Source organism: Molothrus ater, chromosome 3 (assembly GCF_012460135.2).
Source record: "Molothrus ater isolate BHLD 08-10-18 breed brown headed cowbird chromosome 3, BPBGC_Mater_1.1, whole genome shotgun sequence".
NCBI classification, from domain to species: domain Eukaryota; kingdom Metazoa; phylum Chordata; class Aves; order Passeriformes; family Icteridae; genus Molothrus; species Molothrus ater.
In genome coordinates, this window is record NC_050480.2 from 78,678,967 (window position 1) to 78,704,659 (window position 25,693).

The following is a 25,693-nucleotide window of genomic DNA, read 5'->3' on the forward strand; positions in this document are numbered from 1 at the left end:
AATTCTTGTCTCTGCCTTATTTCCAGCACTCACTCCATGCACAGCTTGTGACACGAACAGAGCGGCACCCAGCACATCCCTTCCAGATGCTGGAGGCCAGGCTGGAAGTGGTGTGGAGCTGGGAACTCTTGTCCCAGAGAGCAGAGAGAAGCCCCAAGGCCTGCTGAGGGTGTGCACCTTCTACCAAAACCACGAGATGAGTGGTGTAAAATCATAAACAAGTGAGCATTGATCAATTTACAACAGGATCAAAAAAATCCAGCCTTTACAGGGAAGTGAATTAGCAAGCCCCAAAGTCTGCCACTGGCCTAGACACACAACCTAAACCTGAAGGATTGACATAGTTCTGGAATGGACGCCTATGAAACCTGAAAATCCAGGATTTTTTTATGACTTAAAACCAGTCACATTACATACATTTTATTTAATAAAAGTTAAAAACACGTACAAAAATGCAGTTCCATTTCCGTAAAATATAGGCTCAAAATAAAAAGCCAGAACAGTAGAGTTCAGGCAGTAAAGTGCAAAGACAGCAGCTATGCCAGTCATGCTTAATCCATAAATAACCCTTAGACAGCAGCAGGAAGGAACAGGCAGAGCAGACACAGGCACAGCTATTCACGCACATCCACAGGGAACGATCCACACATCCCAGAGCGGGCTGCCAGGAACTGCAGGCCAGCCTCACCCAAACAAGGAGGGAGCAGCTGCTTTTCCACATCGTGACACACATACATGACACACTTTTGAAAAGTCTGTATTCTCCAAGTCCACTGTTCCCCCCCCACCCCATAATGCAAAAAACATGACAATTTATATAATTATGACAAGAGTTTCCAAATTGCTTTCTCAGGTGAGCACCATAAATAATCAGTCTGTAAAAAAATGAAGTGCTAAACTGGCTACTAAACTGAGACAGGACATGCTTCCCCTGGTTAAAAGCATGCAAAAACAGCATCCAAAAGCCAGACTTCTTCTTCTAAGAGATTTCTGAGGAAAAAAAAAAAAAGTAAGAGCAGCAACATCTTTGTTCACCACAGAAACTTGGAAAACTAGGTAGCAACAGAGAACAGCAACACCACGAGGATCCACTTCACCAGGCAAAGAGGTTCCAGCTGAGCCCTTTGGAGAGTCCAAAGCAAGGTCCACACACACCCACTGGCACGTACACTAGGATTACAGCACGTGTCAGTGAACAGGGTGTGGGCCTTTACAAGGTCAGGCACAAAAACTTAGTACACTTAGCACAATACTCCAATTTAGTGCAGTTTGAAAACTTACCACTGTTAATTATAACTATAGATTTTAGTGTAAAAAATAATGACATAATCTGCTTTAACTGAAACAGGTCTCTGCCAAGTCAGCACTTCCATAGATGAGATCCATGCTTTGCCCACCCTGGGAAGCAAGACCAGGATTTCAGAACAAAGCAGTAAAAGAGGGAATGCATTCCTAGTTATGGACAGTTGATGCATATAGGAAGAACAATCCTCCTCAGTACTCAACTAAGCTTCAGTGCAGGAGTGGCTGAAGGGAGAAGAGTCCAGAAGGGATAAGCACTCCAGAAATATTTCATTCAGGGGGGGAAGCTGTCTCCCAGCAAAACAGCTGGTGCTTTGCTGTACTGTCAGCTCTGCTACAGTACAGACACACTCCTCCTGCCCTTGGGAATGGAGCAGTCTGACTGTGCTACGGGCATTTTGTTACTCACACCATGATATTACAACACAGCACTCCTGCAGCCATTGGTTCCATTTCTTAACTACCATTACACTTTGTGTAAAAGAAAATCCATTCAACAGGGAGAGTGTATTGTTTAATAGAAAAGGGTGATTTTATACAAAGTACTGTGGAGAAGTATAAGGCCACATGAAGAGCATCATCAAGTTGACATGGTGGCTATTTCTTAACTCAAGACACATTAGTATTTCCTCTGGTGCATTGATACAGGTAAAAGAAAGCCTTGAACTATAAGGTGCACAAGCATCCACAATACAAAAAAACCCTTTAATTTTTTTATTTCTCCTCTACTCAAAAAAATATAAAGAGACCCACTAATTTTTTATGGGCTATCTTGCCATTTTTGCATTTTTCAGTTTATTTTGATATGTTGGTTTAGTAGGACCAAAAATAAAGCATAATTTTTAGTGTCAACATTTCTAAACAGTGTTTGTGCTTCTACCTCCATCAGAGCAGTCTGGCTCCTCCAAACTTTGCTTCAGTGGAATGTGGACTAGAGAATGCTTCTACCAACAGCCACATTGGCTTCTACTTGCAAAGGGTATGGATTCCTAAAATGTTGAGGATTTCAGCACTTGTATTCTCAAATAATGTCATTCTGGTTTGGTTTGTTTTAAAAATTACTGACTCACTTTGATCTTCAATCTACCTGCACAAGGAGGGTGTAAGAGCACTAGCCCATGGCAGGATCAGGATTTGCAAGTGTGAAAACCAACCAGTATGTTATCAAATGGTAAGTGTTTATAAAACACTCTGAATGCAATAGTTTGGGTTTACTGAAATGGAGTTTCCAAAACTCTGGGTCTCATCTAGCGCAGCCCTACTAATGCAAGTAATTTGCCTGCATAACAAGACCAAAATGAACAAATACAAAATATATTTGGTATAGAAAATAGTACTATAAAAATTAAAAACCACCCTGTTTTACTGTCCATCAAAATATTAACAGCAAGCATTACAACTTTTTTTAACCTATTGCCAAAATAATTTCCAAGGAGTTCTACTTTCCTGAAGTGCTGGTGATTGCAATTGCCCAAGTACTGAAAAAAAATCCAACAGGGAAGGGATGAGGAAATATGATAGATTTCTCACATAGCACTATCAACAGAGGACCTAAGCTGCAGGAAACTAAAGTACACACAAACACGAGGAAAATAAAAGCCATTGCCCATTCTGCTGCTGCCATCAGAGCTCTTCCTGATCCTCAGACAGTGTGCAGAATGTGCCTCTTCACTCTAGCCCTGGCAGGCAGGTGATGGCACGGGGATGAGCATACTCAGCGCACTGCTGCTGCTGCTCTTGGGTTTCTCTGCCGTGGCAATCCTGCTGAGTTTGCCAAGCTCTGTCTGCCAGCTGGGGGTCTTCTTGGTGGCCATGTGGCGGCGGGTGTGCTTGGTCAGGTGGTCACTGCGCATGAAGCGGCGCTCGCACACCGGGCACGAGAACTTCTTCTCGCCCGTGTGCGTCCGGCGGTGCCGCGACAGTTCATCCGAGCGGGCAAACTTCTTGTCACAGCCCTCCCAGTTGCAGCTGAAAGGTTTTTCCCCTGCAGGACAAAAAGGAAGCGTTCGTTACTTTTGAGAAGCTGTGTTGCAGTCTTATCAAAGGGCTAACTTAAAATCTGCCTTGCAGAAACCAGTGATTTCACAGAACTGCTTATCTGTGTAGTCAATGTAAGATTAAGCTAAAGTTCTGTTCCAGAGAAAAATAATAGCTATCATTTCTACTTATTTCCTTGTATCTCTCTTTAGTGTTCTTTAATCAAGGCTGGTTTTTCAGTTGTCAAAAATCCCAGTTTAAAGAAATAGAGCATTCATAAAGCTGCCTTATCTGCTGACTGAACTAGAAGCAAGCCCCTGCCCCCATCCCCATGCATCCATATCTCTCTTGCTGCAGCATGTCATCCACAAATACTGTGGGCAAACAGGAAGCCTGGAATGGAGCCTCAGGGTCCTGCTGCTCCAGTGATCCAGTCCTGCACACAAACACACCAGCAAGCACTCCCAAGCAAAGCCTGTCCTGCCAGCCCCCAGAGACCAGGAATGGAAGCAAGGCTGCCCACATCAGCTGCTGCTCATCCTGGGCCACTGCTGAACATCCCACCTGTCCTGAACAACCACAACTGCAACTACTGCCTGCAACTCCCACAGGGCTCCAGATAAACATGCACCATGTGGCCCAAGATTTTGGGGACACTTTGGAGCAGAAGAGAAGGGGCTCAAACAGGAAGGAAGCCCCACAGGAGTGTTCTCACTCCAGGTATTGAGAGTAAAGTCTATGTCTTCTGGATGTGCTATGATCTAGCTAGTCAGTGTGCAGAGAAAAGGCAGAAAAAGAAAGCTGAACTGCTCCTCCTCCTGATCCTGTAATGGGAACTGGCTAGTGAGGGGTCAGTGTGTTTCACCTGCCACTGATGTCTTAACCACGATACAGGGGCACACACAGGCTCCCTATGGATCAGCCATGCGCACAAAGCAAGGCACTTGCTGATAGTCTGTTTATCCTGGAGCCACCGGTTTAATTCAGCAGCCTCTCAAGCCAGGAGCAGAAGCATCATTCTACCTCTGAATTATGGTTTACAAGAATTATCAGCTTCATGTAGAGGTTAAGCTCTTTCCCCAAAGGAACTGTAAAGAAAAGCTGCCAAACTAATGCAACTCCTGTCACACAAGCTGACACCCAATAAACCAGTGACTGTGGGGTAACAGCAGCCAGGGGAGAAAAGCCAAGGAAAACCAAAAATAGGCATAGTGGGAGATTAGTATAGAATAGTTCTGTCTATCCTTCAACATCAAAAATAATCCCTGAGAACTCAAAGTTAGTTTTAATTTAACAAGATCATGGAAGCAGAAAAAGAGTAAGTAAAACACATATAGACTGTTTCCCCACTGACCCAATTTATGGAGCAAATCACTCCATATTAATTACAATTAATTTTCATTTACTACTAAAATTCCCCTTTTGCAACTGAATAAACTGTTACATTCCCATAGGAGCTCTGCTTCCTGACGCAGCAGCCCAGAATCTCAATGCATTCCCATTTATCCTACACAAAACTCTGGGGGAACAAAAAAAAACCCAGTTTTTTCTCTTTTCTTTTACTCATGTAACAATTAAGACCAACTACCTGTACTGTGTTATGCCTACACCAGACCTCCCCAAGCTCCAAAACAAGGGACTTGCACAACTCATTTCCATCTAGTCCAGATGGCAGGATTCCACTTAGATCTAAACACATGCACACAGACAGCAAAGCTTCACTCCAGCTAAAGCCTGTGAAATTCAACTAACACTACAGGGTCAGCTGAGGTCTCAGAACAAAGTACATCTTGTTTTGCCTGTCCATGGAGAATGAACATTCCTTCCATCCCCGAGATGAGCAAAAGCTTCCCCATCACCTGCTCCTTCCCTTTCCCAGCCCCTCCTTGCAAAGAGCCCGCATTTCAGCACCCCACACGAGCAGAGCCCCTCGCACGCACCGGTGTGGGTGCGCAGGTGGGCTTTGAGGTGGGAACTCTTGAAATAGGTTTTCTTGCAGCCGGGGAAGTCACACACGTAATTCCTCCGCCTGGAGAAGTCCACCTGGGGGGCACAGGTCTGGCCAGAAGCGATGAACACGGGAGCAGGGGCGAGGGGCAGGAGCTTGGTGCTGCCCACAGTCACCAGGGCCTGCGGGCACGGCGGTGCCTGCGTGACAGCGGGCTGTGGCAGAACCAACATGACAGTCCCCTGAGGCACAGAGGGGCCCATGAGTACAGGCTGGGGGAGCGGGGCTGTCTGGGGCAAGATGGGCTTCATGGGAGTTGAGAGTGCTGGAGCTGAAGGCTTGACATAGGCATTAATCATGCTGCTTTGTCCATTTAAAGGGATCATTTGACAGAGAACCTGGGGGCTTGAGACGGGGGCAGGTGTCACTGGGGTAGCTCTTTTTTGCAAGTCATTCTCACAATTCTTTGGTAAGTGGGTTTGTGGCGAAACAGGCCGGACTGGTAGCTGCCCTTTATTGGTCACAATATCACTGGAGTCATGTGCATAAGGCTGATGTGCCGGAGAGGTTTTGTTGATCAAATCATCCGCAGCCCACGTGTCCTGTGGCAGTCTGGAATGTTTTGGGTCATCTGCTCCACACCAGTCTCTGGAAGCGCTGTAGCCTGAAGTTACCTTGGTTTGCTCTTGCACAGCAGGAATGTGATGGTAAGCAGAACTATCACCTGTGTGCCGTATGACACTTGTTGCCATGGCCCTGCAGGGCTGAGGAGCAGGGAATTCAGAGATCACTGGCTTCTGCCTGCACGGTGGCCCCACGCTGGGAACAGATGGCTTGGGTGTGGGAGAGGCACCGGTGGCTGACGTGACTGAGCAGGCAGCTGTGTTTGCCATGACAGTCCTTGGTTTGGAGTAAGTCACCTGTGAGGACAGGAGCGTGGCTGCCGACATCTCAACGAAGTCAGGGCTGTGCGGAGGGGTCATGCACTGCAAAAAAAATCCACACCAGTGTGCATCAGTGTAATTCCACAGCACAGTTTTCCCCTATTTTTACTCTGAAAAATAAAATTACACACCCTCTCCCAGCATCTCAGAATGTGCCTCTTAGGACAAACTGAAAAAAGTATACTGCTGTGGTTTAATCCCAGATGGTAACCAACACCCATGAAGCTCACTCATTCTCCATCCCCAGATGAATGGGAAGGAGAATTAGAAAAAGGTAAAACATACGGGTTGAGATGAGAACAAATTAATAATTCAAATACAGGAAAATACAATAATAAAAATATTAAAAATGCAGATAAAAAGACAGAGAGAAATAAAGCTCAAGAGAAACAAATGATGCACAGTACAACTGCTCACCATCCACCTGGCCTGATCCCAAGCAGTGACTGGCCCCTTCTGGCCAACTCCCCCCAGTTTATACATTGAACACAATGCTCTATGGTATGGAATATCCCTGTGGCCAGATTGGTCAGTAGTGTTCTACCCATGCTCTCTCACAAGGCTTCTCATCCTCACTGGCAGAGCAGGAGACACTGAGAAGTCCTTGGTTTAAGTGCTGCTGAACTGTGCTTACTGTAAAACATCAGTGTGTTATTAACATTATTCTCACCTTAAATCCCAAACACAGTACTCTGCTAGCTACTAGGATGAACACTAACTCTATCCCAGCTGAAAACAGGACAATATCTACCCCATATTCTATGCCATTTACATCATGCCCACACTTTTCAATACATCCCAATTAACCACCATTATTTTTCTTGACTTTTGATACAGGTATCATTCCCTTAGTCTGTGGGCCATCCCTCTAAAACATCTGCTGAGCTCATTCATGCATTGCTTTGGGCTCCAATTCAGGGCAGGAAAGATGGTATGCTATGCTGGACTGCTGCCTACTGAAGTTATTTCTCATTCCATCACTGTTTGTCCAGTTTCATCAAAGTTTGTTTTTCATTAATCTGGATGATTCCTACTGTAATACCCCCAATGTTGCGTGTAGCCAGCTCAGCAGTGGTGACATGAGTGTTATACAGCAATTAGCATCATACAGTCCAAATCACTGGCTGTTCTCACACAGAACCAGATCCCCTGGAACAAAACTTTGGACTCCCCTATCCTCCCACATTACCCACCAAGTGCAGCCAGGTCCTTCAGAACAGCAATCCCATGGTTGAAGCTGTCATTGCCTGGTGCAGGAATAACTCGGATTGTTTTCCCCAGAAGCTTTTTTGTGTGCACTACAGGGATTTTATCCTCTTCTACACTGTGCAGAAGTTTTTGCTTGAGCACAGCTGGCAGATCCTCTAGTGCTGACTGCTCAGGTAGCCTTTGCTAAATGTGTATCCCATTGTTTGAAGGTCCCACCACCCCTTGCTCTCAGTAACAGTCTCTTCTATCATTCAATTTTCCTGGAGACTGGCACATGATAGGGTATGTGATAAACCCACACAATGCCACGCTCTTCAACCCAGGTGTCTGTGAGGTTGTTTTGGAAATGAGGCCCCTTGTCTGGCTCAATTCTTTCTGGGGTGCCCTGTTGCCATAAGACTTGCTTTCCAAGGCTCAGGACAGTGTTCCAGGCAGTGGCATGGGGCACAGAATATGGTTCCAGTTATCCAGTGGTTGCTTCCACCATCATAAGCACATGGTGCTTGCCTGGGTGGGTTTGTGGGAGTCTGATAGAGTCCATTTGCCAAGTGTCCCCATATTTATATTTCAGCCATTGTCCTCCACACCAAAGAGGCTTTAACTGCTCATCTTAAATAACTGAAGTGTATGTTTCACAACTATGGATAGCCCTACAAGAGTGTCCATGGTCAAGTCCACCCTTGATCATCACCTCATCTACACGTTGCATTTCCTCCTTGATGGCCTCAGATGTCATGGGCTCACCAAGCAATAAATAATTCACTCTGGTGAATCCTGCCAATCCAGATCCACCTGGGCCACTTCAATCTTAGAACTGCCTGATCCACCCATTGGTTGTTTTGATGTTCCTTGGTGGCCCAAGTCTTGGGTACATGAGCATCCACCGATGTACCCTCACAAGCAGGGTCTCCACCCAGGCAGCAGTATCTTGCCACAAGGCAGCAGCCCAGATGGGTTTACTTCTGCTCTGCTTCCATCACTGCAACCACCACCACAGGGCATTTGCCACCACCCGTGAATCAGTACAGAGATAAAGCATTGGCTGTTCTTCCTGTTCAGCAGTGTCTAAAGCCAATGTTCACCTCTGCAAAGTAACTCAATTCACCTTCTCCTTCAGCAGTTTCTGTAATTTTTTGTAGAATACACCATACAGCCACTTTCCATCTTCAATGCTATCCTACAACACAGCAGGAATCAAACAGGGCATATTGTTTCTCATTTTTGGGTAACTTATTACACAATAGAGTCTCTTCAGCACATGTCATCGCCTCAACAGGTGGCATCCAGGAGTCTGCCCTCTCACCAATCCCAGGAGTCTTGGAAGTAATCACAATGACTGAGGTTTCCTATTTGAGCACCCAGTGTGACCAGCAAGACCCACTGATTCCACACAGCATCAGCCTATGTGATGTGTAGGAGACTCGTCCTTTGCACATCCAGCCCTGGAATCAGGATGCCAGGGGGAGCTGTGCTCAGTACCAATCACTTCCAAAGCAGCTGGAACCTCTTTGTAAGCTGCCAGTATCTGTTTTACAGCTGGAATACAGTGGGCTGCAGATCCTCAGTACCCCTGACTCCAAAATCCTAGAGGCTGACCAATTCTCCCCTGTGCTTTCTACCAGAGGTTCCAGGTAGGACCATTTTCTTTGGCTGTGGTCTAGAGCACAATTTTTGTATCTTGTCCTGCCTGGACTGGCCCAAGGGTTGGGGCAGAGTTAATTTTCTGCATGAATTATCTCCTGTTTAAGTTGTTCAAAGGCTTGTTGTTGTTCAGGGCCCCATTTGAAATCACTCTTCTTCCGGGTCACTTGACAGAGAAGGCTGACAATCAGACTGTAATTTGGAATGTGCATTCTCCAAAAACCCAGAATGCCTAAGCTTGTGTTTTTCTTACTAGTTGGTAGAAGTGTATCTGCTATTTTGTTAATCAAATCCATTGGGATCTGATGACATCCACCTTGCTATTTTATTCCTAAAAACTGGATCTGCTATGCAGGCTCCTGGAGCTGACTTTGTTTTATGGCAGCTTTCAGAGAGATCTGGACTATTTTCTTCCCCTTCTCAAAAACTTCTGCTGCTGTATTGCTCACAAGTGTTCTGGAACTGGATCAGTCCATGGCAAATGGTTCAAAGTTTTGCCATGTGGGTTGGGCACACTGACTTCATCTGGATCTGTGGGTGACTGTGCCTTGCTCATGTCATAAAAAACCCCTCTGGTACAGCTAATTCCCTCAGGTACCTTTCCTTCACACTTGAGCGAGTTGCCTCCACAGGCTGAAGACTTGTGACATTTTTCCAATCACCTTGTCAATGGTCTCTTTCCTAGGAAGTCATCCCAACTGCTTGGCTTCCCTATCTCCTAATTCCAGCTACTAGCCCCACTGGAGCAGCCAGGTGATAATGTGCACACCTGGACAGCAGCTAAAACCTCTTCACACCCCTCAGGGACAGGGACTGAGTGGTTACCTCTTGTTCTGTCTCTTCCTCCATCCAGTTTTTGTGATGGCCCTGCTTCATCCTCCTTCACTAAATGAGCTGACTTTGGTGTCCATTTCTTCTTGTGTACAAGGAAACTGACAATGGCACAAGCTCATCCTCTGGCTCAGCTGCATCATCCCCTGCTGGGGTCTGAGTGGTCACACTGCATGTGTGATGCCAGGGTCTGAGCAGCCACAAACAGTTGCTTAACCCTAAACAAGACCTGAACCACATTCCCAGCTCCTGGTCGTTCAAAGACCATGGTTTCAGCATCCCAAGGATATTCAAAATTTCCAAAATTCCCATGCCTGGAGAAGAAGGGGAAGATTGTGCGTGTCTTCTGCAATGGTTGGCTCTCCAAGGCAAAAAGGCAAACAGTGTCACTATTGGCAGTTTCTAATAGATGGTTCCCCAAGTACAGGGGTGATGACAGAGGAGCTGAGAGTATGAAAACCATGTTAGTTTCAAGGGCAGCAGTTCTGTGCTGTCACATAATCCAGTGTTACAAAGTACAACAAAATGATAACCTTAGCCCAGCCCCCAGAGATGATACCATAACACGAGGGGGAAAATACACAAGAAGTAAATTGTTACATAACACAACAACCCTGATAGCAAATAATTCAACACTGTGATCAACAACTAATAAACTCATAAGATGAATCCTGATAACAAATTTGTTTCAGCACAGTCTGGTCAGATCTGTCATAGAGGAGAATCAGAAAGCTAAAACTCATGTGTTGACACAAAAACAAGTTAATAATTGGAATAAACTAAAATATAATAACAACAATTGTAATTATTATTACAGGGAGGTACCAAAGAGAGAGAGCAATAAAACCCAGGAGAAACAAGTGGTGCACAGTACAATTGCTCACCATCCACTGACCAATGCCCAGGTCCTTCCCAACATCACTGGTCATCCCAGTTTTTACGCTGGCCATGACACTCTATGGTATGGAATATCCTCCTGGCCAGTTTGGATCACCTGTCCTGGCCACGCTACTTCCCAGCTTCCTGTGCACCTCCTCACTGGTGGGAATCTGAAAAGTCCTTGACCTAGGTGGGGTAAGCACTGCTCAGCAACAACTGGAACATCAGTATGTTACCAGCACTATTCTATTCTAGATCATAAACACAGCACTGTGCCAGCTACTAGGAAGAAAATTAACTCTATCCTAGCCAACACCAGGACACTACATTGCCTTATCTCATGGCCATTCTGATTAAGCTCAGAAGTGTATTAATAAAAGGAAGGCAATGAGGCAGCTGTAAACCTGCATAAAACACTGCAAGTACACTCACTGCACCACAAAAAAGTCTTTCATTGCTTCCTTCTCAGCAATGGGCACAGCTGTAAGAGGCTATGAGCAGAATAAAGAGACCAACAATAGATAGCAATACTCCACTTTTCTATTTCAAGCTCCTAGCAAGTCCTAGATCTTTTCTCAACGATTACCTCATTGTTTCATGGCTACCTTTTATATAAAGGCAAATGAAACTGCTCTGTCCCTTCTTATTCATCCATTTCTCTCTATGCTGTCTTCCTCCATCACCTCTTCTTCCTCCTTTCCCACTGAAGGGTATCTCCTGTGCTGCCCAAGAGACAGTGTCAGCACTGAACAGCAGGAGATATTATGGCAGCTGCTTGTCAGGCTGCTCTTATCTCAGCCTCTTTCCTCTACTATTCCCCTTTTACCTGGCAACTGCATACTAGAAGCCTACTGGTTGAAATGGGCCTTAACCATCTAAAACCCTAATGGCACCAAGCCTTTTTTTAATAACTACTTTTGTTGCAACATAAATTGAAACAAAAGAAAAAAATTTGGATTCAACCAACATTAGTCAGCTGGAGTGGACCAGTGTCTGGAGAAATAACAGACTACATGTACAAACACATCGTACAGAAACTAATTAAATTGCCTATTTCATAATGGCAACGTGTACTTTCTCTTACAATGACCAGTGAAGCATAACATCATCAAGGGCCTTTTTTCATACAGTGCCTGCAGAAATGTTGATGCCAAATCACCAAGGCTCACTCTGCCATTCCTACTCAAAGTGCTCCAAGGAACCTACAACAGCCATCTCAACATCCCTGTCAAATCCAATAATCTGTCAGCAAGGGCTTTCACACCTAAATTTAACAAAAGCCTCTACATTTGCTAAACCAGAGACAGCAAAAAACCACAAATTCAACATGCCCACCTCACTGCTCTGTGCACAGCACAGGCTGCGGCAAAGGGACACCCGAGCAAACCTGTCTTTTCCAGCCAATTTAAAGCATTGCAGGGATGTGACACCCACATGTTGGGCATATTTGCTTGGTGTTCATGCTTTTCTTACCAGTGTCGATAGACAGTCCTTTGGTAACTCAGCCGGAGCCTCGGCGTGCATTGTGAAATCCCCAGAATCCGAGAAGGGCGTGAGGGGCCTTATCTTTAATGTGTCACCTTTCTGTGATCTTTGCCCCCAGGAGCTCATACAAACAAGGGCTTCAACAGCTTCGATGTCGTTCTGCTCCAAGGTGCTGCAGGTGGACCTCTCGCTGTCATGGCGCTGCCGCTCCCGGATGGACTCGTAGATGTCCACAATGTCAACCTGAGTGCAATCGGATTACTGGCTGTTAGCACAAGTCAGAGGACAAAACTGACACCACCCACACGCTGTCTGTTCACAATGAAGGTCAACTGAAACAGATCCCATGCCCGTGGCAAGACTTTTACCAACTGGCTCATCTCTCACTCTCCCCGAGCAGCTCGTCTCCACATTCCCTTCTCTTAAAAAAAAAAAAAAAAAAAAGGAAGACATGTGATTTTCCAGGAAAAGAACACATATGTGTGTGGCTCACATTTACAAGCTTACTTTCCTGGATGACACTGCTCTGAACAAACACATCCCATGCTTCCATACAAGCATAAAAGAGGAAAATCCTGACTTTGAACCTTGTTTAGAGAAGGCTGTTTCCTGAATCCAAAAGACTATTCAGCACTAATCTCATTCTGGAAACATTTAGAAAATAAATTTCAGCTGCCAGTAAGATGCTTTTAAGGTATGATCATTGACTTGGAGTACTGCACATCACAAAAGATTTTTAATCTTATTTTTAACAGGGAAGCCAGGATGGGGAAAAGATGGAAGGAAAATAGTTTTCTAAGTACAGTAGAACTGTTTGCATTGTACTTCAGAAAGGCCTGATGCTACATAGGTGCTAGGTATCTAAAACACACTCTGAGTAAAACAAAGACAAATGTAATCACATTGACTTGTTTCCATTTGCAAGCATCACAGAATATTTTTGTGTGCATGTGTACACATGCAAAACACTTGACTTCTCTGCACAAGGATATCCAAACTTCACAAAGCTCTCACAGTGCTTGGCAGTGGCTCCAAAAGCTATGCTAGCCTGATGGGTTATTACTCACATGCCAGCTCAGTCTCAACTAGGCATCCAGGTTCCTCCAGTCTTTAGAAACACCAACTAACCTGAAGGCTGAGATTCAGAAGTGTGGACCAAGCCTCTTGAGCCCACTGCTGTTACACAGAGTGTTTATGTACTGCAGGAAAAAGGTTTTAACTCTAAAGGCAACACCACACCATGAGCATGGCCTCAAGCCCTAGAAGGACATGGGACACTAAGGCATGTACACTAAGTTAATGGGTTTTGTTACTGAGTTAAGTAAGGCGGAATGACCCTTATTCAACAGTGTCACAAAGATGGAAAGCTGTGTTTACACTCTAGGGATGTGCAAGCAAATATGCTAAGCAAAATGGATCAAAAATATTGGTACTGCACTCACAGAGGACTTTCACCTACAACATGAGGTACCAGGCATGGAGATGTCATGATTTGGGGGCTGGAAGGGTTAAAAGCAATTAACACGTTGGAGAGAGACTTCTAAGAATTTCCACTGAAAAACAGTGAGAGGAAAACACGATGTGTGCCTGCAAGCCTGAACCTCAATCGCCTGTCACACGGGGCCACGCCAGGCGAGGCTCTGCACCGAGCAGACAGTCTGCCAGTGCTCCTCCAAGCGCGCCTGCAAGCAGCCAAGCTCACAGCTATTCTCCAACCCTACGTTTCAGGACAGCAGCTTTCCCTAAAGAAACATTAAAAAAAATGTGCCTCGCTTCCTCAAAAAACACCCCGAAATCCAAAAAAACACCCTCACAAAAAAAGCTCTTTCTGCAGACGAGCGCTGCAGCGCGGGCTCGCCGGCTGCTGCCAGGGAAATGGGCAAGCGCGCCGGGCGCCTGTCCTCACATCACCCCGCCGGGAACGACGTGCGGGATGCCGGCAGGATGGGCACCGGCAGGGATGGGCGGGAGCGCGGGCAGGATGGGCACGGGCAGGGCGGGTCGCCGGCGGGAAGGATGGGGCACGGTCAGGGAGCATGGTGGGCGGGCAGGGAGATGCAGGGCAGCGCGGGTCGCTCCCGGGCAGGACCCATCCTGCGGGCAGCGCGGGCTGCAGGGCAGCGGGCGGGCGGTGCCGCGGGGGCAGCGCGGGTCCCAGCGCAGGCAGCGCCTCCCGCCGCCCGCAGGGGCCCCCACCCGCTCCCCGCCCCACGGCGGCTGCCCGCAGCCGGGCGGTGCCACCGAAGGGAGAATGGCGCGAAAGGAAGGAGGAGGAGGAGGAGAAGGGGGCGGAGGGCAGCTCCCACCCTGCCGCCGCCCCCGCACGGTGGCTGAGGGAGGGCCGCCCCCCTTCCCTGCAGGTGACCGGAGCAACACCCCCTCCTGAGGGCTCTGCCCTGGCACAGCCGCCCTGCGCCCGCTGCCCAACCAAGCCGCTCCCCGCCGGGTGAGTAGCGGTCCCGGCCGAGGCGGGGACGGTCCCCGCACTGTGCCCGCCACCGAGCACGTGCCCGGGCTGCACTGGCGCTGGCCATCCCCACCGCCCCCGCTTCCCTCCCTCCCTCCCTCCCTCCGCGCGCCCGGTGCTCACCGCGGGCGCATCTCCCATGTCCGAGCAGGGCGAGCCGTGCATGGCGCGGCTCGGGCGGGCAGGCGTTGGCAGCGGTGCTCCCGGGCAGCAGCAGCGGCGGGAGCAGCGGCGCGCACACAGCGGCGGGAGCGGCACCCGGCAGCGCCGCCTCCTCCCGGCCCCGCCCGCCGGGAGCGGCGCGGCCGTGCGCTGGGGGAGCGCTCCGAGCGCGGCCTGCGCCAAACAGCGCGGGGGGGACGGCCCCGGCCAATCAGCGCCCGTCGCCGCCCGCGCCCGGCCAATGAGCGGCGGCGGGCGGCGTGATCGCGGCGTGCCGGCGGGAAGGGCGGCGCGTGGGCACGGCCGGCGGGAAGGCGGGGCGGAGGCGGGGCCGGCAGGGGCGGGGGAGCGCGCGCTGGAAACTGGGGGAAAGGTCGGGGGCGGGCGGCGGCCGGGAATGCCCGCGCGGGGGGGGCGGAGCCGCCGCTGGGCCCCGCCCCTCCAGCGGTGCGTGCGGCGCGGCACGAGCGCTCCCGCCAACCGCCGCCCGCGTGCGTGCGCGGGAGCACCGCCGGTGCCGCGGGTTCCCGCCAACCACCGCCGGCTTCCCGCCAACCACCGCCAGCTTCCCCGTCTGGCAACAGCGCCCCTGCTCCCGCAGCTTCCCCGTCTGGCAACAGCGGCCCTGCTCCCGCAGCTTCCCACCACCCGCTGCCAGTTTTGCCGTCGAGGTCCTGCCTGCCACGTACGACAGGGAAGGGGTCGGGTGCCTGCCCGGCCACGGCACTGCTTTGCCGGATGAAAGATTTGGGATCACAAAGAGCCCTAAACTCCCTCCCAAAATCTGTGAAGGGTCAGTGTTATGGATCATTGGATCCGTTGGTGATCCCAAGGTGGATGCCTCGAAGGCCTCGCTGGGCCAGCCCAGGATGTAGCTCTTAAAAGCCTTCAAGTCACAACATATATTCTATTAAAAAATGTGCGTTCTTCAGTTTTTCCTGTCCCCAGCCCTTGTTTTCATTTTCCAGTGGCAGCTGAAGTGTGTTGGCCCTGTGATTCCCAGCAGGATTTGTGGTTGTACTGAGCAGCACCAAGTGCTGGCAGTGGTGGCACCGAGCACAGCTGGGGCAGCTCTGCATCTCATAGCCTGCCATGGCACAGGAAAGACCTGGGTCCCTATGGAGGGTCAGACCTGGGTCCCCAGGGAGTGTCAGACCCGGGTCCCCAGGGAGGGTCATACCTGGGTCCCCAGGGAGGGTCAGACCTGGGTCCCTATGGAGGGGTCAGACCTGGGTCCCCAGGGAGGGTCAGACCTGGGTCCCTATGGAGGGTCAGACCTGGGTCCCCAGGGAGCGTCAGACCCGGGTCCCCAGGGAGGGTCAGACCTGGGTCCCTATGGAGGGTCAGACCTGGGTCCCCAGGGAGGGTCATACCTGGGTCTCATCTCAGGGACAGGACAGATGTGGGTCCTGCAGGCCTCCGATGGCTGCTGGCTTTGCCAGCACTATCCCAGCCCACCCTGCCCCTTCCCTTATGCCTCCTTGACACAGAATGAGGACAGCAAAAAGCATTTTATCCTGCTGTATTATCTCTATTTGTTCCTTCCCTGGTTTCTCAAGATGTTACATCCTCAAGTGTCCACACTGATAATCATATTGAACCTCTGGGCACCTTCTGCTGTCAGCTTCATTTTGCCACTGGGGTTTATTTGTTCCATTACAGCTGCTCCAAATTCCCATCCTTCCCTGCTGTCCATGCAGTTTCTAAAGCTTCACTGCACTGTGCTCATCCCTGCTCTCCATTGCTGCACATTTCAGTTTTCCCAGCACTGGCCCATCCCAGCTCACCAAATAAGAAGTGAAAGGGATCTCCCTGGCCAGCTCTCTGTGCATGGGTTTCCAGCAGCTTTCTCTCTGTATTTGCATGAGACTTGCTGTGCTGGAGCCCTGGCCTCTGCTGTGGGATGGGAAGGAAAATGCTGATAATTCAAACTGCAAATCAAGTTCTAACACTGGAGAGTTTTGTTCACTCACAGGAGGGAATTGGTTGTGTGACAGAGAATGGAAAAAGTTTGTGAAAATGCTGTCAGTGACTAAAAAGCACAGTTGAGGTGGCACAGTGGGGACACGGGGTTAGTGCCTCTCAATTGCATGGATCCTTTTCAAGAATAACCTTTAGGGAATTGTAAAATTAGGAAAATACTGTTCTATTTTGCATGTTTTCCAGTTCTGCTGTTGTTGGGAATGGCTTGTGTTTTTCTCCTTGCTGCTTGTTGTAACACATGCAGCTCCTGCTCTAAGCACTCACTCGCACAGCCTTAGTCATTGCCAGCAGAGACTTTTAATTGAGTCAGAGCATCTGAAGGCAGCACAGCACCTCACCAGGGAAGAAGCAGTCACAGGGAAGCAGAGTGGAATCATTTCTCCTGACTCCCAACAGGGTGTTTCCCATGTCACACACCACAGACTCTGCCTACCTGTTCCAGGTTCCCCAGGAGTCCTCGCTGCAGCTCGTGGATGCAAGACCAGTTGAAAGAAGTGATGTTACAGGTCTGTGCTCCAACTTGTGCTACAGGGAAAATGTGCTTGATTATGTTCTCCTTGCTGAGCTAAAAATGGCAACTCAAGATTTTAAAATAAATCTGTGGAACTCTTACCAAGGTCATCTAGTTTGCCTTTCTCTGCTGCTGCCAGCTGAGGCAGTGTTAGGTGAGGAAGGAGCACCTTCATCCTCATGTCAAATATCAGGAGTCTGAACCCCACAGAGCCTGAGTCCCCAGCCCTGGCAGCTTTAGAGCTTCTCCCTCTCTCATGACTCCTACTTCTCCCTGCTTTCTTTCCTTTCCCAAGGCTGCATCAAGGTGAATAATAAAGCAGTTAACATTATCCTGCTTCTTTATACTTGTGCCTACACCCACTGATTTCGCCGTGGGTTTCACCTAGCAGCACAGCTTCCAAGCAACACACAAGTGAGATCCTTGGGATGATCCATGCTGGCTGCAGTTTCCCTCCTTGCAGGTGGTAACCTGGAACAAAGCCCAGGTATCCTCAGTACTCCATTCCAAAGAGCTCAGAGCAGCCTCCCCACGTCAGTGACTGTGGGATGCCTGGCTGTGGCAAGGTGACAGTCCCTGCCTGGCTGTGGCAAGGTGGTGTCCCTCCCAGCAGGGCCATCCTGCACCAGCCCCCCTCCCTGCAGCGCTGCTGCTGCTGCTGCTGTGGTGTTCTCTGGATGGGGCTCTCCGAGGACTGTGTGGTTTTATAAAGGGCTGTTTAACTCAGATCCCTGGCAAACACTTCAGAGAAAAGCTGTCTTTGTTGGAGATACACAATGCCTTTGTTCCAAGGTAGGAAGGAGCAGATGTAAGTGGCTGCAGCGCAGGGTTGAGAAGGCTCTGCTCTGGTTATCTTATCCTTTTGGCTGGGATGACAAGAAAGAATCAAACATCCTGTGTGAGTAGCAGGGAAAATAATTAATACTGGAGATGGAGAACAACAAAAGGTCATGCAGGCAGCTCTCCCCCGTTCCCTTTTTGTAGCTAATTATGCCATAAACCATTCAAAAGAGACTGAATGGAGAATATTATGGGCTCAGACAGTTTTCCTAATATTTACCAGTAGTTAAAAATAGACCAAAGCCGTTGTCTGGGGTGCAGCTCTACAGTTACTGCATTTTGGCAGCAGCATCTGAGCTGGCTGCATACAGCAGCAGGCTACTGTAGCAAACACACAGAGCCTAGCAAATGGCTAAATAAATATAGATATCTGTCTAAATAAATATAGATAACTACAATCAGAGCTCCTGTGCAGGGGCCATGAGAAGATACATGGGAGGAAGTGAAAGACTGTGATAGGATGCATGTGGTGAGACGTGTGAGGATGCATCTCTGTCCCCTCTCCCTGCTCTGTTGTGAAGGACAGAGCAGTCAGAGCTGCCACAGCCCCAGATTGTCCCAAACCACACTTGCTGGGCAGGCAGCAGCAGGCAGAGGAGAAATGCCCCACCAGAGGGGAGCTCTGTCAGGTGGTGTCTGTCACCAGCTGATGGAAACTGCAGCAGCCCCTGGCCAAGGGCAGGAGCAGGACAAGGACCAGAGGGATTCACCAGGGGAACAGCAGAGATACAAAAGGTATTTATAGTCAGAGTTATATACAAGGTATCTCTGAGAAATAGTGGGGGAAAGGGATAAAAGGGATAACTATGAAGAATAGAGATGGGAAGAAAAAGAGAATAAAAGAAAGCAGGCAGACAAGAAATATTTCGTGGTAGAATAATTTCAGAATGTAAAAGTGATGATAAATCCACGGGCTTTTACAAAGCCTGGTCTGGCTGACACCGAGTGTGTTTGAGGGACGTTTTGGGGAGTTGCCTCTTTGCTGTGGAGCCAGCGGGTCCCGCCAGGCTCGGGCTGCGGGGACAGGGACAGGGACAAGCTGCGGGGACAGGGACAGGGACACGCTGCGGGGACAGGGACACGCTGCAGGGACAGGGACACGCTGCGGGGACAGGGACACGCTCCCGGCGGAGCCGAGGGCAGTGCGGGGCAGGGACTCGGAGGCAAGGGCAGGGCAGACGTGCTGTCCCCCGCTCTGTCCCGCTGCGTGTGGCCAGCTGCCCGAGGGGACATCTCGTTTGTGCCGGGTATCGCATGGCGCAGCGAACGCCGCTGTCCGCCTACGTGTCTGCCAGCAGGGACAGCCCGGGACAGACAGCAGCCTGCGCCCAAAGCCAGGACAAAACCACGGCCCTCACGGGCTGGCCCCAGCAGCTCTGAGTCAAAAGTCAAATTCTTCCTCGCCTGCATCTTTGGTGTTCGCTTTCAGAAGCAGATTGAGCTTCTGGTGCATGGGTAAGCATCCAAGGAGTGGGGACACAGCCAGCACAGCGTAAGGAAACATAGCCAGGTTACAACAAAAGGAAAGGCTTTAAGAGAAGAGCCACAAAAACTGTTTCCTGCTCTATTTTAGACCCAGTGTGCCGATAGAGTAAACACACGCTGCCTTTTTTTTTTCTTCTTCACTCCCAAAAATATGTTTCTTCACAAAAAAAATATTAACTGCATCAAAGACTTTGTGAGCCCTGGCAGTACTGCAGGGAGAAATCACCTCTCAAACAGATTTGTTATGAGTATGTGAAACATAGTGTTTACTGAACTAAAAGAATCCAATCCACAAATACTGATTACAGGTGTGGACTGTCCACAGGTCCACGGTAATAGAAATAAAAAAGTAAGTGACAGTGATAAGTGTGACATACTAGTGCACCATCTGCTTGCTTGAGTACACCATCTGGGTTTTCTACTGCTGCTGCTATTTGTGCCCTGATCTTATTTTAGAGCCACCAGGAGATAGATTCAAAAACCAGCAAAAATTAAAATTTTAATTTTATATTTTAATTTATTTATTTATTTATTTAATTGTTCTTATTGCTTAAGATGATGACTTCATTGTTTTCACTGTTCCCTTGACCTCAGCATTACTGTTAGCTAAGCCTACACATATTTTCTGACACACAGTATATTAAAGCATTAGCAGTGCTGATGGATGTTCCCCTCTTTTGGTCATCTCAGGACTTGCTGGGGGCAGGCATCAAGCCTATATGCAAAAACATGCTGTTTCATCCTGAGTCGTCTTGCAGTGTTTTCAAGCAGCCCTCAGGTGCTGGAGGACATCCTGTGTGACCAGAGACTGACTTCTGGACCACTGGACGTTGTTCCTCGGGGGGGATTGGTACCACAGGGGCAGCAGTGACCTGGCATTGGCAATGCTCCCCAGTACCAGCACTGGCCTCTCCCCTGGGATGCTGTCCACGGGCACCCAAGTGTTGTGCAGCACCAAGTACAGAATGGTGCCAAGGCCAGGCAGGGCTCTGGGTCGTGGTGGGGATGTGGTTACTAACCCATCAGCAGGTTTATTGATAAGCTCCTCACCACCCACTCTGGCTACACCATCACCTTCTTGCAGTTTCCCTGGGCTGTGCTGTGCCCACTCCCATCTCTGCTCCTGGTTGCAGGGTCTGCATCCTGCTCACTGACACCTTCCTTTGCCCCCCAGACACTCCCAGTGGGCAGAACAGCTGAGCTCTCACAGACACCTCCAGCTGAGCCAGCCCCTGCTCCCTCATGGGTGCTGCGTTTCTGTTTCCCTCTCCAGTGCCATGTTTGCCTCATTGGGGGTCACAATGCCAAATGCTGGGGGGCCAGGGAAAAGCTGCAGCTGGCAGGACAGACACCAAATCCAGGGACAAGGACACGTCCCTGGTAAATGACAGCCAAAGCAAGGGAGGGCATGAGCTGAGGAGATTGCTTGTAAGGGTAATTTCCCCCTCAGTGCTTGCACTCAAACTATGCTATCAATGATTTTATACCCTGAGCAACCTCCTGCATAAAATGCTGAAGTAACTATATATTGAGGGACACAGTCAAGTATAGGATTTTACTGCTGAAAAATACATTTTCCATTAATTGTCAAATAAATTAAAAAGCCACCTTCCAAGCTGTTTTGGGGAGAAAGGTCAGTGGCAATTGAATTGTTTAATAGTTTAAATCCCTGTTCTAATGTCTGAAGGGAGGTTTCTCACCCCAGCAATGGCCACATCCCATCCCTGCCCCAGCTGAGGAACTGGAAAACTGCAATTCCTGTTGTTGTGATACTTCCTTGGCAGCATTGCTAGTCATACATGACTCTGTCAGCTCCATTCACTCTCTCAGCTGCAGAACAGACCCTGCCTGTTGTTTGGATCAAGTATCCAGCCAGCTTGATGCTTTTTCTCATAACTAGTGCTTGCCTGGACTTACTCACTGCAACTCTCCTTGTGCAGTGGAGATCCTAATACCTCCCTTCAAAAGCGCTTGCCCACTTAGTTTTACACTATTTACTTAAAAAGGACAAGGAGTCCCTATTTTTTTCCCAGCATGGGTAAATCCTTACATCAGCCTTGGGTGTGCACTTCCCCTTCACTGCTGCACTGCTTCAGGATGTTAGGAGGCACAACAAGACGACTAATGTGAAATAAACTCAGGTTCCAATTCTGTGCTACAGCTCTTCTGTGCATAGCTGTGCTATTTTCCCTTCCTGAGTTCAGGCAACACTGTTTGCACTCAGTTTCTTTCCCCTTGGGCATCCTTCCACAGTGCCAGCAGAGCAGAGAACTGAGCAGGCACCATGTCTTGCAGTGCTTTTCCAAGGGGTGGATGTTGTCCAGGGATGCCCCCAGCTGCACACCCCACTCTGGGCTGCTGCACTTCCCTTCCCCATGGCTGCAGCTCACCTGAAGCAGTCCCAAATCACCACTTCATCTCTGATCTCTTGCTATTATTTCCTCCAGGAGAGCCAGCACAAGACAAAAGGCACAATCCCAAACACAGGAGGAGTTTCAGAACATCAGGAAATATTTCACTAAGAGGGTGACCCAGGAATGGGTTGCCCAGAATTCTGTGGAGTCTCTGTCCCTAGGGATATTGAAAAGCCCTCTGGACAGGGTGCTGGGCAGCTGACTGGGGGCGGTTGAGCACAGGAGGAAGACCAGGTGCCCCCAGACATCCCTTTAGACCCCAACCATGCAGTGACCTGGGAAGAGCAGTCTGCAGCTGAGCATTCACAGTCACAATTCTGCTGGATGGGAAAGGCCCTGCACTGGAGAGAAACATTGCTTTTACCCCAAAACCTTCCCTACACACCCAGTAACTTCCACCTCACAGTCAGGCTGAGCCCTTGTGCTCCACAAGTACCACCCCTCCTTTTCTCCTGAGCGACTGACCCAAACAAGCTGAGCTGTGAATTCCCTGCCTGAATACCTCAGCCTGACTGTTTAGGCTTCCACCCAGTGCCAAACACAGATTTATTTGCCTGGCTGGCAGCTTATATTTTGCCCCAGCTCAGGTCAAGTCCTCCTCCTCCTCCCTTCATCAGGGCATGAAATCCCAGTGCTGCTGCAGCCAGCCAGGTCCCTGCTGGCCACATTTCCCCCTGCACTTTATGGCATTCACACGCTCTGTCACGCTGGATTACATCTGCCCGAGTGCCGTCGTCAGGGAGCTCAAATATGGTTCATAAAAGCCTCAAGATGTACCTTTAGAGCAAAATAACAGCAGGGTAATGGGTAGATGTAATGCAGCATAAGAAAAAACCTTGAGGAGCAGAGAGAAAGGGTTTTCAAAGCAGGGTGATGGGGGGAAATTCCTCCAAGAAATTAAATATTGCACAATTTGATGGTGTTGAAGAGCATCATTAACCCCCAGCACTTAGGAGCTGAAAGATGGACCTAAAGAAAAAAAAAAACATGAAGGAGAGTGATTTAGGGTCAAAATCATCATCTTAATTTTTTTCTCTTGAGGTATCTTTCAAATTTTCTTTTCAGTCCTGGTGGGGGGCTCAAAATTTTCCTTTGAAAATTGAGCGGAATTCAGAATGGGGTCTGGGGGTGCTGCTGACCATTAATAGGGCAGTGTTGGGGTCTCTTGCCCTGCAGCATGTACAGAGGAGCAGGGACAAGCTGTGCCTCCAAAGAGAGGAGGTGGATTTGGGCCTTTCTCTCACCAAAACCCTCACCCCTGCTGAGGCTGGGCAGCCCAAGGCATTGCAGCTGCCCCACAGGCAGAGCTCAGCTGGCCCCCAAGGCTGGGCTGGGGGTCACTCGCAGGCAAAGCTCTGGAGAGGGCTGTCATGAGGTGCCAGCTCACTTGGGAACAGCCATGTAGCACAGCAAGGGGTGATTCAGGCAGCAATGGATTGGCTTTTAGCTTGCCATCTCTGATTTTATAACTGTCTCCTTTTGTCTCAGGCATTACCCTGACCTGAGGCTTTGTAGAGAGCAAGTCTTGACCAGCCTCTTTGCCTGCAGCCTGGGCTCTTTTTTAAGCACACAAAGCAGAGGCAAGTGGGAGGGCAGGGGCTGGTTTAGGGCCCTTTAGGATATCCACAATATGGGGAACCCAGCACTGCTGCTCCCCAAAAATGCTTGGTCAGCACTGGCTGACAGGCTCAAAGCATTTAAAGTGAGAAGCTCTGGGAACACGACCTGCAAAGCTGACCACTGTGTGATCACTTTTCCTTTATTTACTTATTAATAGCTCATGTTTTTTATTTAGGAAATAAAAATCATGTCATTATTTAGGAAAAAAAATCAAGCAAGACTTATCATGACAAGATTAGAAGCACCATCAAACCAAGCACTGGCAACAGCCCCTCCCTATGCCACTGGCATCAGTGCCTGGCAGAGCCAGTGCCAATCCCTGTGCTCCTGTGCCCTTCTCCCAGACACCTGTCAGCCCCTGAGCAGGGCTCAGCATTGCTCCCAGGGTCCCTGCAGACAGCAGCTGCTCCAGGCCTGTCTCTGCAGGCCAGGACTGGGCTCTCTCTGGGCATGTTCTGACGGCTGGAGCAGGCAGGTTGGCTCAATCCAAACTCCTGGGCAGTGGCAGCAGGACAGTGCCCTGCTCAACCCAAACCAAGCTCAGAAGTTGGAAGAGCAGATTGAAGAGGCTGGCAGGGCCAGCACTGCCTGGCTGGGGCTCCATCTAGCTCTCCTCTCCTGCTGGATACTGAGGAATTTCCCTGGTGCTGAACAACCACAGGACTCCATTCACTTTTCCCCATGTCACTTCACCCTCTCCAAATTTCACTCTAATTCCCCCTCTCTTTTTCAGTGGGAAAAACTTTTTCACTGTCTTTTTCAGGTGGCAGCAGCCACCAGCACAGCATGCTCCACCATCCCTCACTGCTGTAATCCCTGAGCCCAGGGCTCTCTCTCCTCCAGCTGTTAAATCCCCAAGACACCCAAACACTGTGTTCCCACTCATCAGAGCTGCTGCCAGGCTTTCCTCTGCCTGCAGTGGTGGTGAGTGACCTGCAGGCCAGCTCTAGGCTCGGGATGCCACCTGAGGTGACCAGTTCTGCAGCAGGGACACACCAATTCAGTGCTGTTGACACTGGTCACCAGCTGCCATTGGCACATGCATCTGCAGCCTGCAGGGTGGCCGTGCTGGAGGCATGACAAAATAAATCCTGCTTCAGCCAGAGGGCACACCAGCCACCCAGAGCTGCATGCACAGGCACACAGATGGATGGGGCAGGGCAGCACTGCCCTGTGGGAATAGGAACCTATGTGATGTGCCAAAAACCCCACAACCACCCCAACCACAGCAGCTACTGACACTAGCCAAGGGGGGAAAAAAGCCAAATATTCCTTCTGCAGCATTGTGAACTATGCAATGTTTCCAGTGGTATAAAAGGATAGTCCAGGGACAAGCAGCTAAACAAGTTCTGAGAACTCATACATTAGATCAATCTAAATATTGTCTAATATTTAACAATTCAATTGCAATAATGGCTCCAGTGAGCTAAAATACAAACTAAATTGAGGAGCATCAAAGCTCCGTGCTCTTGCATGTGCTCTTTGTTCCATCAAGAAGCTGGAGGCTGATGCAGAATTCAGCTTCCCCATGCAAAAAAAAGAGGTCAGATCTTAAAAGCCTAACTCAATGTTTTCACTGTTAGAGCCCTGAGTCATGCCCCAGGAAGAAGCACTGAGTTCCATGTAAGGCTCCCTACCCTGGGAGCTCAGAGCTGCATCTTTGGAGGTTCACCCTCACTTCCTCTAAACTCACTTGAATAGAAAAGGGCTGAGGGGTGTCAGGAGGAGGAGGGAGTGCTGACACAGACATCCATACACATACACCATGTGAAGGCTGAGGAAAATGGTGGTGCCACATGGCCAGGGAGGAGGGGAGCAGCTGTTTGTCAGCCAGCACTGCAGCAGATTCTGTATCATGCTGAGGTTTGCTGTGAGATAGCCACACACCAGCTGTGTAGTACAGAGGCAGAACTCTGCCCAGTCTTCCAGCAAGCACAGACCCAAGTGGAGATGACACAGGGCACCCCACAGCACTGGTGCAGCCCCTGTCATAGC

At 49.3% G+C, this 25,693-nt stretch overlaps 1 protein-coding gene across 1 annotated transcript; it reads right to left on the bottom strand.

The window, feature by feature from the left end:
- Nucleotides 1–404: 404 nt before the first annotated feature.
- Nucleotides 405–14,918, bottom strand: KLF11 (KLF transcription factor 11). Its single transcript, XM_036381235.2, has 4 exons — nt 14,807–14,918; nt 12,205–12,459; nt 5,220–6,213; nt 405–3,286 (listed from the first exon to the last, which is right to left on the bottom strand). The coding sequence occupies exons 1-4, from the start codon at nt 14,846–14,848 to the stop codon at nt 2,976–2,978; spliced, it is 1,602 nt and encodes a 533-aa protein (XP_036237128.1). The 5' UTR covers nt 14,849–14,918; the 3' UTR covers nt 405–2,975.
- Between the last annotated feature and the right edge of the window lie 10,775 nt (nt 14,919–25,693).

Bases quoted from the DNA above. Each gene is read 5' to 3' on its own strand.
- KLF11 (XM_036381235.2), bottom strand. From the start codon at position 14,848: ATGCACGGCTCGCCCTGCTCGGACATGGGAGATGCGCCCGCG. The intron at 12,460-14,806 runs GTGAGCACCGGG...GATTGCACTCAG, and splicing joins ACATGGGAGATGCGCCCGCG to GTTGACATTGTGGACATCTA. The intron at 6,214-12,204 runs GTAAGAAAAGCA...TTTTTTTTGCAG, and splicing joins AGGACTGTCTATCGACACTG to TGCATGACCCCTCCGCACAG.